Here is a 13464-nt window from a genome sequence, read left to right as displayed (position 1 = left end):
AATTCTTATTCGCACATTCTGTGTGTGAAGTTTTTTTTCCCCCAAGTCTTTCACGAACTGGCTGACCAGACCTGACGTTCGAACAGGAATTTTTTAAATTTGTTCATGGTGCCGGCGATAGCTCGCCTACTCTTCGCGAATGACACGGTGGGATCATTTTGACGTCCACCAACGAATGTCAGCACAAGGGACTCCCAGTTTAACGTCCGTTCGGGGGACGGGCACACACGTTCATGAATCACCGTCCCTGTGACACACCTGGATGAGGGTTTATACCTGGGTGGGGGAGGCCAGGTCGGAGGGCTAACACACGACAACGGCGATGGTCGTGTGATGGTGAAACGAAATGACAAGGGGCCATCTATTTATTACATACGCAAATAATGACTAATTGCCACGTTCAAACACTGTTAATTAGTAGTTGTTCCTTGTTTACTAATAACCTGGTAATTCAATGCAAACGGTCACCGACACCTCTCTCAAGGTGTTTACACCTGTCACCTGCACCTGGTATGTTAAATGCAGAAAAATTCATGTTTGAACTTTACATGCTGCTTGAACCTTGTGTCCCTCTCTCTCTCCCTCCCCCCCCCCCCTGTGTGTTTCCCTGTCGTCACCACTTCCTGTGGTTATGTGGTTGCGGTAACTGGTGACTGCTTTTCCCGCGATAATGATATGTTGCAAACGTGGGAACAAAGATAGCTGGCTCGGCCAATATTTGCTCCCATCCGAGTCTTTTTTGTCCACTTGAGGTTTTCATTGTGTGCCTTCACCTGGCAGGATGGCCTACAGGTACGCACACTCGCTCGAAGCTGTCTACCCTCGGTTCGAATCCCGACCCAGCTATAAACTACCATCGCCGTGTTTCACAGGTACATGGTGATTCATCAATGTTCCTCTTGAGTGGAACGTTAAGCCGGGTGTCCAATCTGCCGGTGTTAGTTGTTGGACGTTATAAAGATCCCACGGCGTCCTTCGCGAAGAGTAGGCGAGCTATCGCCGGCACCATGAACCGATTACAAATTTCTTCCCCAACTGCATATTCCAACGTCAGGCTTGGCCAGCCGGTTCGTGGAAGACTTTGGATTAACAAGCTCAAATGAGCTAAGATCCTCGTCCTCTTAATGATGACGTCATAAAAACTAATATGACGTCATTGTGATGTATCAAGTTTGCGATAAATTATCTGTGCTAATGCCCGGCTTGATTCCCGTAAACAAAATTCAAACAGCTTGCCCAGTTTCGGAGATAATGGTATAGGCGATTTTCATTAGCAGAGATATTATGACGTCAACTTTTTTTTCTCGGAAGAATTTCCAAAATCTGAGATGGTTACTGCCTGCGCGTGGGCTTTCTGCATATACATGGCAAGTTTCACGAAAATCCGATGAAAACTCTGGGTTGTGAAACAAAAAAATGTCAAAAAATAGGAATGACATCATAAAAATTGATATGATGTCATAGTGATGTATCATACGTGCGGTAATTCATCTCTGCTAATGCCCTGTTCGATTCCCGCAAACAGAATTCAAAAAGCTTGCCGAGTTTGAGATATTTTTTAGGCGATTTCCATTAGCGGAGATATTTTGACGTCATAACTTTTTTTTCTCGGAGGAATTTTCAAAATTGGAGATGGTTACTGTCTGTGCAGGGTATCTTTAAATATATATGCCAAGTTTAAGGAAGTTTTGATGAAAACTCTGGGTTGTGAAACAAAAAATAGGAATGACGTCATAAAAATTGATATAATGTCATAGTGATGTATCATATGTGCGGTAATTAGTCTCTGCTAACGTCCTGTTCGATTCCCGCAAACAAAATTCAAAAAGCTTGCCTAGTTTCGGAGATATTTTTTTTAGGCGATTTCCATTAGCGGAGATATTTTGACGTCATAACTTTTTTTTCTAGGAGGAATTTTCAAAATCGAAGATGGTTACTGTCTGCGCAGGGTATGTCGACATATATATGCCAAGTTTCAGGAAGTTTCGATGAAAACTGGAGGCTGTGGAACAAAAAAGTCCACAAGAACAACAATGTGAGTAAGACTTAGCGATCCTCCATGAGGATCAAAAAACTTCACCTGGCCACCAACCGCACAAGAACGTGGGAATAATTATGGCTGTCAAAGAACAACAGGTAATTGTGTCCCCATCAGAATGTGGTGCTTTGGTGTGAGGACCATGGTGGAAGATGGAATGGCGATGACGTTATGGGGTTTAAAAAAATTAAACCAACACAAGGTCATAATTACACAACGACGAAGCAAATGTATGTTCGAAAGGAGTCAAACTGAATCTTCTTTCGTATGGAGTACAAGGTTGAGGCAGTGGAGGTGCAGGTGATACAATGATGACCGCGGATAGTTCGCCCTGCTGTCAATCCGAGGGATGGTGTGCTCCATCCTACTCCATATGGTGTGCTCCATCATACAATGCCCTGCCTGCAAAGCAGTGCACCATCCTGCCAGACCTCTTTATTCACTTCCAAAATCACAAAGCCACAACCCTGATAATGACTACCGAGTCAATGTCTGGAACAGAATGATTTATCGTGATGACATAACAATCACACATAACCATTTCATCTACAGCATGACCACTGATATCAAGGCCATGCAACCAGATATTGTACTCCTGAATATTAAAAAAAAAAAAAAAAAAAATAGCACGAACAGCACCAACCAACAGTCCCATGTATGGTGCAGCCTCAAAGGCCTCAGCAAGCGGTCGTGGAACAGAAGACCTTCGTTTTCACTGTAACTGCACTCATGGACCATCTACATATTATGTGTACTAAATTGGTGGAACATTATTCTTTCCGCCAACCCCTGAATATAATATAATCCTCTTCATGCTCTGCCTCCCCTCTTTCAAAACCCCCCTATCCTCCTCGATCCCCACCCCCCCCTGCATCTTCCTCGTCTCAAAGTGTGGGACAACATTTTAAAAGTTGTGGATGGACGGAGACAGTTTTATCTCAGCAATGACAAAGAATGCTTAAGTTTAACATTCCTCCACTCCCTCGCCCATCCAAACGATTATGCATCCACCTGAGGACAAACAGCATGTGCAGCTTTCCCATTCTGCTCCTTTTTGGGCCATTGTTACTCGTTTTTGCGTTATTCCTCCGTTCCTCTTTGTCATTCCGCTCCCCTGCCCCCACACCTTCTAGTAGTTTGTAAGCCTGCTGCCCTTTGTTGTTCAGCTCTTCTATGAGCCAAGATCCAAAAATAAATAAATTATATACATATTATATACACACACCGTCGAACCCAGAAATTTGCAGGGGACACGTTCCTGAAATATGCTGCGAATATCGGGGCACTGTTTTTTAATTCTTTTTTTTTTACTCTTTATTTATATTTTTTTACATGATCTAGGCTCGAGGAAGAGCGATGCTACAGAACAAACTGGAAGGGCACTCGGTAGAGCGCATACCTCCGCCAAGCTAATGAGTTTATCTTTTATATCCCAATGACAGGCCGGATTTGGATTCAGACTTGAAACCAAAATCTAATCGGCTTGTTCTTGTCACCTACCCAACTCATCCACCAAGTTTCGTCCAACACTTTTTGAGATATCGTGCTATATACATCGTTTTAGTCTCATCACTCAATGGTGAAGAATCACTTTTTAAAAAATTCTCGCATCTGGATTTGGATCTTCACTGAAATCGAATCAATTCGTCCTTGTTACGTATCCAACCTGCCCATTAAGTTTCGTCCGAATCCGTCCACAACTTTTTGAAATTTCGAGCTATATGTCCGTTTTTGCCCTTTCTCTCAATAGTGAAAAATCACTTGAAATTCTCGGATCCCGATCCAGATTCGGATCTTCACCAAAAATAATTTCTTCTCAATCCCCACCCCTGCATCTTGTCCGTGTCATATACCCAAGCTCTTCACCAAATTTCGTCCGAGTCCGTCCTCAACTTTTTGAGATATGCTATTCACAAACAAACAGATAGAACAAGCTCAAATGAGCTAAGATCCTCGTCCTCTTAATAATCATGTCATAAAAACGAATATGACGTCATTGTGATGTATCAGGTTTGCGATAAATTATCTGTGCTAATGCCCGGCTTGATTCCCGTAAACAAAATTCAAACAGCTTGCCTAGTTTCGGAGATAACGGTATAGGCGATTTCCATTAGCGGCAATATTATGACGTCAACTTTTTTTTCTAGGAACAATTTCCAAAATCGGAGATGGTTACTGCCTGCGCGTGGGCTTTCTGCATATACATGGCAAGTTTCACCAAGATCCGATGAAAACTCTGGGTTGTGAAACAAAAAATGTCAAAAAATAGGAATGACGTCATAAAAATTGATATGACGTCATAGTGATGTATCATACGTGCGGTAATTCATCTCTGCTAATGCCCTGTTCGATTCCCGCAAACAGAATTCAAAAAGCTTGCCTAGTTTCGGAGAGATTTTTTAGGCGATTTCCATTAGCGGAGATATTTTGACGTCATAACTTTTTTTCCAGGAGGAATTTTCAAAATCGGAGATGGTTAGTGTCTGCGCAGGGAATTTTTACATATATACGCCAAGTTTCAGGAAGTTTCGATGAAAACTGTAGGCTGTGAAACAAAAAAGTCCACAAGAAGAAGATGAAGAACAACAACGTGAGTAAGACTTCGAGATCCTCCACGAGGATCTAAAAACTGACACAAAGACAGGGGTGAAAAGATAACCTCCATCAACCTTCGGTGGCGGTGGTAATCAGGACACAACATAACAAAGGGAACAGCAGAAAAAAGGAGAAAAAAAATCAACAGTGGGGCGGAGAGAGAAAGTAGATGGAGACGGAGAACCAAGGGATACATCTAACGATGAGGGGTAAGGGAATGGACAATATCGATAGATGAGCAAAATTGTGTTTGACCAGTTTGTGATTTTGTTAAGGTCTGAGAAGAGGGAAGAGGCGACTGCCTGTCTGTCATAAGAATAAGATACGTCACGACGGAGAGTGGAGTCATCAGCAAAGAGATAAAGAGGATTTTCCAGAGCCAGTGAGATCATTGATGAAGTTTAGGAATAATAAGATGGCCTAGAACACTGCCTTGGGGGTACTCCAGCCTTGACAGGGAGACGAGATGAAAGGGTTCTGTTGAGAGCCCCACGTTGGCGACGAGAGTGGAGGAAGTCAGGAATCCTCGAGTGGAGTTGGCCTTTGATTCTATATGCAGACGGTTTGTAGAGCAAGGCAGGATGCCGGACTGTATCAAAAGCTCGAGATATGTCCAGAGAGACTGCCCTGATCTCATGTCTGATATTGAAGGCCTCCACCCATTGTTGGGAGAGTAAAAGCAGCATGTCCAAGGTAGAGTGATCAGGTCTGAATCAGAATTGATGATCTGAGATGAGGCTGTTGGAGAAAAGGAATTATTTTATGTAAGCAGCGATAATGGATTCCATGACCTTGCTGATGATTGTAAGGAAGCTAATTGGTCTGGAGTTAAGGGGATTCACTTTTGCAGCTTTTTATGTAATGATGTGATGTTAGCTGATTTCCAAGCAAATGGATGATGACCCATGGTAAATAACAGGGTGAAAAGGGCAGAGAGAGGAAATGCAAGAGCAGCAGAGCAGGTTTTTCGGACATGTGAGCTGATGCCGTCTGGTCCAGTTACAAAGTCAGAGTCGAGGGTTGCCAAAAACTTTTCCCCTTTTTCAGGTGCAAAATACACAAAATTCAGGAGCAGTTGGGTACGACTGGGAAACGGTGGGTACAAAGAGAGAGGTTTTTCGGGACAATATTTTGAAGCAAACACAGAATTGAGGCAATCGGCCTTCTCACAAGCGGAGTCGGCTGTGGCCCATTTGAAGAGAGGGAAGGGATGGAAGTGGAGCATAAACCAGAGACGGACTTGACAAGGAACCACCAGGTTTTAGAGGAGGGAGACAAGTTTGAAAGCTCATTCTTGAGATTGGACAGACGTTGATTTCTGTCTCTCCTGAGGGTAGAAACACACTTGTTGCAGGCGTTTTTGGAATGATCTGAGGTTGCCTTCGGTCAGACTTGCCTTCCAGGAGGAGAATGCAAGTTGCTTTAAAGCAACTGTCTCACCAAAAGGATTCAGAGAACCAAGAGCGCGAGGATGGGTAAGATAATTGAAGACGAGATGGGATGAATCCATACATAAGAGAGAGCAGGTTTCTGTGGAAGAATTCCCAGGCTGAATTAATATCAATGACTGTGGATGTAGGAGACCAGTCCTGAAGTGCGAGGCTGGCAGGATACAAAAAAAACAAAAAAACTGTGAATACACTAATGTACTGTAGAACCAGGTCACATTTTATGACTCACAAATACGTGGGGTCCGCGAATGTCATGGTCCGACAGTGTGTGTGTGTGTGTGTGTGTGTGTGTGTGTGTGTGTGTGTGTGTGTGTGTGTGTGTGTGTGTGTGTGTGTGTGTGTGTGTGTGTGTGTGTGTGTGTGTGTGTGTGTGTGTGTGTGTGTGTGTGTGTGTGTGTGTGTGTGTGTGTGTGTATATGTTGGGTAGTCGATCGTCCAAAAAAATTTTTTTTGAGATTTTTTTTGATCTACCCTTATTATCAGTATTTCCGTCGATATGTTTGTCTGTGTGTCTGTATGTATGTCTGTATGTATGTCTGTTCGGTCCAGTGCTCCGTTAATACAACGGCGATTTCGATGAAACTTGTTTGGTAGGTTCATACCATGACCTAGTTGTGTGCAAATGAGAACTGTTGGTATGGACCCATCCGTTGCCTAGCAACGGACCTTTGAAATTTTCAAAAAAATCTCAAAAATTAATTTTTTTTCGAAAATCAAAAATCGGGCCACGAGCGACTGTGGGCAGTACATTCAGCCATAGTGTTAAAAATTTCCAGCCGGATCCTATGAAAACTGTCGGAGAATATAGACTTTGAATGAACCCTGGTCGAAAACAATAAAAAAAAAACGAAGTTCGTTATATCTCAGAGACTAGGAGTCAGATATACATGAAACTGGTATGGTAGGTTCATGGTATGTCCTAGTTATGTGTGAGAAAGAACCGTTGCTATGGACCCCTCCGTTGCCTAGCAACGGCCGAAAAACCTCTAAATGTGGGGATATTTTAACAAAAAAACAATCTGCAGCATTAACCCTTGAAGCTAGAATCATGAATTTTCTTGTGCTTAATCCTCAGGTCATTCCCCATCGAACGGGCCCATTGCGTCAGGTTATATTGGATAGTCAACTACTCATGTCCGCCTACCGGCTTGTATATATATATGTATATATGTATGTATGTATGTATATAAAAGCAACCATGTAAAGCAACACAAGGTAAGCCCTTTGCTGTTTCAATCCCCACCTGAATTCCTCTGCAGATGCCTCCCTTAGCCCCCCTTGACAAATGGAGGAATCACCGGTGGCTGAAGGGGTCAAGTAGGCTTAGGATTGTCATGCATGTGCTACTTTTGAATGTCTGCAGCTGTAGAGGAATCCGGGTGGGGTTTGAAACAGCAAAGGGCTTACCTTGTGTAACTTTACATGTATATATATATATATATATAAAAGCATCCAACTTTCTTTGGCTGAAAGAGCATGGAGTTGGTGCCCATCTGTAACCCATTCAAGTCAGCCATGAGTGTGTGTTCTGTCACCATTAGAGCAAGTGCAAACACATTAGAAGATCATCTTCTTTCTCATCTCTTACCCAGTCGTTCTTCCCGCTGCCGGACAAATACAGAAAATTACTTCATCAAATTCAACAATGGAAGTCTTTTTATTGTCAATATCAGGCACAGATTTTGGAAAGTTATAGCAAATATAAATGTACAAACTCATTTGGGATCACACAGAATCGGGAAATGAATGCCCGTCCATGGATATTTATGAGGGTTGGTTAGAAAGTAAAGTCAGATCTTCACTGTAGTTAAGACAGTGAGTGCTTGAATAGAAATTGAGTAAAGCGGAGCTTTTACTCCCCAATCATCAGTCATAAAATAATTTTCTCATGATTTAACATTTGCAAAACAGTCCTACGGACAAAGACTGCAGACTGATGTCGACACCAAGCAATTTGTGGGCATGCGGTCTTCAAAAACGAAGACCGAAGCAGGATAGTCTTGCACCCAAACACGTCTTGTATCCCATCTCATGGCGGGATGAGAACGTGAAAGAAAGGTTGTCATCACTTTGAACCTTTGATCATCGTAGATGCACAAAGATTGCACGGGAGAGGATCCTTGTGCTTCACCTGAAGTTTCTTAAAAAGATCAGTCGTTGGGGCTGAACTTTCTCCCTGCATAATGGACATTCGGCCTGAAATAACAATTTGAATCACAGGGTAGTGAAGCACCTTGGGTTAAAGCTTCACCAGAAACATACATTATTGGACAGGGAATGTAATCAGAAATGTTGAGGGAGGTGATGATGAGGGTGATGGTGGTTTGATCTTTTTTGCAACCAGGTCAAGTCTGGGTTAATTCTTGGCCCAACTATAAACCATGGGACTGCTACTTTGCAGGCACGGCATTGCATCACCGAATCCATTCAATAGATCTTATCTTGGAGACCAATTTGCTTGCATTAACTAGTGGACATTCAATATGTCAAGGTGGCTTTGAACGAAGAGTCGGTGAGTTACCTATCTGCCATAACCTACAGGGGGGGGCACTGCATCAGTCATACAACCAATGATAAAAGCTAGCAACCCAGTGCTATGTACAAGAGAAGAAACAATCGGATTTGAATCTAAGACTCGTAACTTTGGCCATGGTGGTGGTGGTGTTGTTGGAGGTCCATTCTCTTGAAAGAATGCTGTGAACATTTCTACGGCTAAGAACCAATACTGAGCAGGATGCTGCTTTATGGCAAGGTGTGGAAATTTCCTCCCCGAATAACTATGGGAACCAGAATGGGAATCAATACTACATGGTACTTCAGATGGAGGAAGGTCTTGTACACTGCAATGAGCTCCACAGAAAATACAAGACATCAGCCAACCTCATAAGGAAACTTGGAGATATGGTCCACCCAAGAGAGGTTATGATCAATAGTGAGGCCTCAGAGCTCTTGGGACTGCTACTTTCCAATTTCCTATTCGAGAGGTAAATTCGGAGGTTTGACAGACAATGCTTATCGAGGGACAAAGAGAGAGAGCTTGGAAATTTCCTTCATCGAAAGATACATTCCAGATTTTTCCAGAACAGTTGAATCACCAGCAAAATGGTTCGGAAGATCTTCTCGGTAAGTGGAGAGGTCACTCGGGTCGACCAATAATAAGGATGATCCTATAATGCTGCCTTGTTGCACACCAGCCTCGGGAAGACCAGGAGATGGAATATGATAGATCAAAAGCGACTTGTTTCCACTCGTCAATAAAACTGGCGAACCTTTCAAGGACGACCCCAGAATACCATTTGGCGGACAGCTTAGAAAGTAAAGCTGTGTGCCAGATAGTGTCAACGACATGTCCAAAGAGATTTCACATTTTGAGTATCCATCTATTGTTGATTTAGAAGAAACAACATATCCATGGTAGAACAGCCAGGATGGATGTCAAACTGATGATCAGACATTGGACTTGGAGAAGAGATAATGCCTGAAGTCATCAGCGATAATAGATCCCATCGCTTTGCTTATTATGAGAAGGCTGCCAGTCTTTAGTTCTTTAGTTGAGCGGTTCACACTTGGAATCCTTCTCGCAAACTGGGATGATGAAGGCAAGTCAAGTTGAAAGCAGGCAAACGTCTGAGAAAGACATAGAAAATAAAGATGATAGAGGAGAGGATCGAGCCAAGGCACCGTTTCTGAGGATTACAGCACCAACACTATCAGGTCCAGTTGCCAAGGAGGTGTCAAGATTAACCAGGAACCTACCCACCTTAATGGGAGATAAAATCACATGCTGCAAGGATAAATATGTGTTGGGGGGGGAGGGAATGGAAGGGTGAGGAGGGATTGGGAATCTTGGCCATTTCAGTAAAGAAAAAATTAATATCAAGATAATCAGTGTATTCAAGATTATATATGACTCCATCCGTTAGCAGTGAAGGAAGAGAAGGAGAGAAGGAGAAGGAGAGAAGGAGAAGGAGAGAAGGAGAAGAGAAGGAGAAGGAAACGGGGGAGTGTGGGGGAAAAATTGATGTTAATGTATTCTAAATTGTAACAAATGGAGTTTTAGAAATGTAACTTTTATGCTACAAGTTGAATTGGCTGTCCTTTCTGGCCAAGAGACTTTTGCCCTAAATGTTGATAAATGTCTTGGTCTGGAGCAGAGTGACCTGAGCTGATAACAGGGAACCTTTGCCTCGAAATGTACGTTGTGGCTTCTCGTCTGAAGGACACGTCTGCAGTCTGGCTTGATAGCCCCCACCACTCTCTCATGAAAGTATAAAATGCTTTGAAATGTAAAATTGTTTCAGTGCAAGTACCTGAGGAAGTATTAGAATCTCAGTGGCTTGTGCTCCTTGGAACTGACCAAGTACCAAGTTAGAATAAAACTCTCTGATGTAATGTGGAAGTGAATTGAATCGGGTTGGTCTAACTGTTAACTAAAGTAAGAATAAATGAAATAGAACCAAATAATATTGCAATCAATGGGGATTCTTAAGTTCATTGTACGAGGGTGAGAAGTGTATGGTGTATCATTAGAATAATAAATTGTTTCACAAGGAAGGACTTGTGTGGACATCGGTTATCAGTGTCAATGGGTTTTATGCAGGATTTTATAATCAAATCGGACAAACGTTAAACTCTGCCTGAAGTCAAATAGGATTCCACAATCAACTAAGGAAGAATCCTTCAACGATCACAACAAGGTGAGTTTAAAAAATCCACATCAGTTGGCGCCTGGTGACTCGGATTCGAACCGACGTTGGTGCGGTGCTCGTGACCGGAGGTGCTTAATCTGCCGAAGGCAGTGCCTGGAGGAACGACAAGTGCTTGATCAAAGGTAAGGGAGAGTGCTCTCAGCATGAAACGCATTTCAAACAAAGAAAAGTTCATTGTCAGATAATTTTATTGATAGAAAGAAGAGGATCCAGCGGAGAGAGTCCATTTGAAAGTAAACGATAAGAACTGTAGTTGTTTTAGAAAAGTGCTGGAGAATAAGAAGAGTCAGATGCCAAGAAGAGGCTCAATGAGGAGCCAGACGAGTAATTAAATGGGCATGATGAAGCGACATGCCACATGTTTGCATTGATACGGACCGGCTGTGAGAGAGAGAGGCCGAGGACACGGCTGAGACGCCGAGATAGGGTTAAATAGATAAATATTATAAGTTACCTGTCTGTAAGAGTTATAAGAGTTACCTTTTGTTCATTGAACTCACTGGAAGTTTGTTGGCAGTGAGGTTGTTATATTATATTGTGTGGAGGTTTTACGGATTTGTAAATGCAATGATTTGCACGAAACGTTTTGTAGAGTGCAGGAGACGATTGACCGGCTGGGAGCGTGGTTGGTGATTTGCATTGAGATGCATGTGTTGCTGAGAGTAAAAATTGAAACTTGTGCGAGTCCAATATTCACTGCAATGAAACGTGTTCTGTTGGGATTTTGACGATATTTTAACTCATGCTGAATTAAGCTGTGGGTCTGTTTGGGTTGGCATGTTATGCATTCTTGGCGTTGTATTTCCACGCGAAGGTCGCAAGCTGCGACACTGCAGCTTGCCCCCTCCACTGGATCTGTGGGGGGTGGCATGTCTTTCCACTGAGTCTGTGTTTGAGTCTTAGCTTTAAGTGTGAAATTCGATTCATATGCAGATTTAAGAGGATGGCGGCTATTGTGTCGAAGTGTGCATGCCGTTGGCAATGACTTTAAAATGAGATAGAAATGTGATTGGTATTTGTCACGTGATCACACGCGAGTCTATGAGATGCAATGCTCGTTAGTGTGTGTGTTGAAGCCATGACAGAGTAATGCTAAACTGTGGGTTTTGCCTGTCTTAGACTTTTTCTTTTTTCTTCCCACCGGATGTGGAGAGAACTTCCTGTTCCTTGTTGCTTGGTGTTTGTGGCGCACCCTCTCTTCTGAATCTGTTTAAAGTGAAGTCCATTTAGGGAAAAAGTGTTGAAGTTTTATTTAAAAGCCATAGGGATTGGATAAATTGAAATAACAATTGTGAATGTGGGATATATTCGGAATGTGAAGGCTTGGGAGTTGAGCTCTCGCTGGCATTGTGATGATTTGTAATTACACAACCCGGCAGGTTTAAGTGCTGGGCAAGCTCTGAGGAAGTGTCAGATATGTTTCGAAGATTTTGATTTAAATGTAGAAACGTGATTTGGAATGATTTTAAAATTGATTTGATGATGTTTAGCACATGGAGCGATTCACAGATAATTGATGATGCCCTCGGATGGACGTTGAAATAGGCGTATTGTTTTATTCGTCTGCGAATGTAGAGGTTGCCTGAACTTGTGCTGGGAAGGCAATGGCAACCAACCCAGTGTAACCCTTTGATCACTTCAGTCAAGGTAAATTCATGATTTAATTGGATAGACGCTGAAGATTTAATTTTTGATTTATGGATTTTAAAAGGAAATATTTTATTGTTTTGACCAAAAAAGTTGTTTAAGAGAGATTGGATGTTTATTAGTCTGAAGTTTAAGATGCTTTCCCTAAGACTGGGAAAAAAAAAATTGGGGAGGGTGTAGCTACATGTGTAGACAGAGTGTTTGAGCTGCAATTTAAATGATATTCGCATGATGACAGATTTGACAATTTTTGTACAACTGTTTAAAATGATTTATTTGTTTTGATAAAGGAAAATGGATTCGTAATTGAGAAGATCAGAGGAAGTGATAGATGGTTTGTGTATGTGAGTTGGAAAATGGCAGCATGTTTGCTGTTTTGGTGAGAGAGAAGTGGATAGATGGAAAATGTCAGAGATTAAAAATGTCGATGGAATTCAGTGTTGTTTTAGAGAGATTGGTTAAACATTATTTTTGAGATATTTTATGCTCTGCAGCCAAGGACGCTCTGCAGCTTGGTAACTGTGTTAGTTACTTTCAGACTAAGCTCATAAAAATAGAAAATTGGGGGAAAAGAACTCATTGGGAAGGAACCATCATGTTTCTTTTAGTTGTAATTAATATAAACTTTTGTTTTGAGATTTCAAATTGAGAATCCTTTACCTAAGGACTTTGTCAATCTGTTAATTGAGGATAAGGAAAAGATACCGAGAATTAAATCAAGATAATAATAAAATAAAATAAAAATGGCAGCTACTTTGGAACTATTTGTGAATGAAACTGTAAATTGTTTAGCAGATTTTAATGTTAAAATGGAAACTGCGCAAAATCGATTTGGATTCGGTTCTTGAAGAAATAGATTACTTTCATATTTTGGGATAAATGATGGAATATTTTTGTGAAAAGAATTATTGATCGAAAATTGGAACCCTGATAAAGACTGTTTGCTTTTACATGGAAATAGCAAATGAGATGAATGTTTTGAGTACACATACAACTGAGATTTCTGTATATTTTAGTTGTCATT

At 41.8% G+C, this 13464-nt stretch overlaps 1 protein-coding gene across 5 annotated transcripts in view; it reads right to left on the bottom strand.

Moving 5' to 3' along the window:
• Window positions 1–7722: 7722 nt before the first annotated feature.
• Window positions 7723–13464, bottom strand: part of PEX10 (peroxisomal biogenesis factor 10) — a 33497-nt gene continuing 27755 nt past the window's right edge. For all 5 annotated transcript variants that reach the window (XM_085899350.1, XM_085899352.1, XM_085899348.1 and 2 more), the window contains one exon: window positions 7723–8280. In XM_085899350.1, coding sequence (XP_085755476.1) covers window positions 8212–8280 — 69 coding nt within the window. In that variant the 3' untranslated portion in view covers window positions 7723–8211. The remainder of the gene's footprint in view (window positions 8281–13464) is intronic.

This window comes from Eptatretus burgeri, chromosome 10 (genome assembly GCF_056783735.1).
Source record: "Eptatretus burgeri isolate ZD-2024b chromosome 10, Ebu_testis_v1, whole genome shotgun sequence".
Taxonomy (NCBI): Eukaryota; Metazoa; Chordata; class Myxini; order Myxiniformes; family Myxinidae; genus Eptatretus; species Eptatretus burgeri.
Note: the sequence above shows the minus strand (reverse complement) of the source record. Positions and strands in the feature narration are given on the sequence as shown.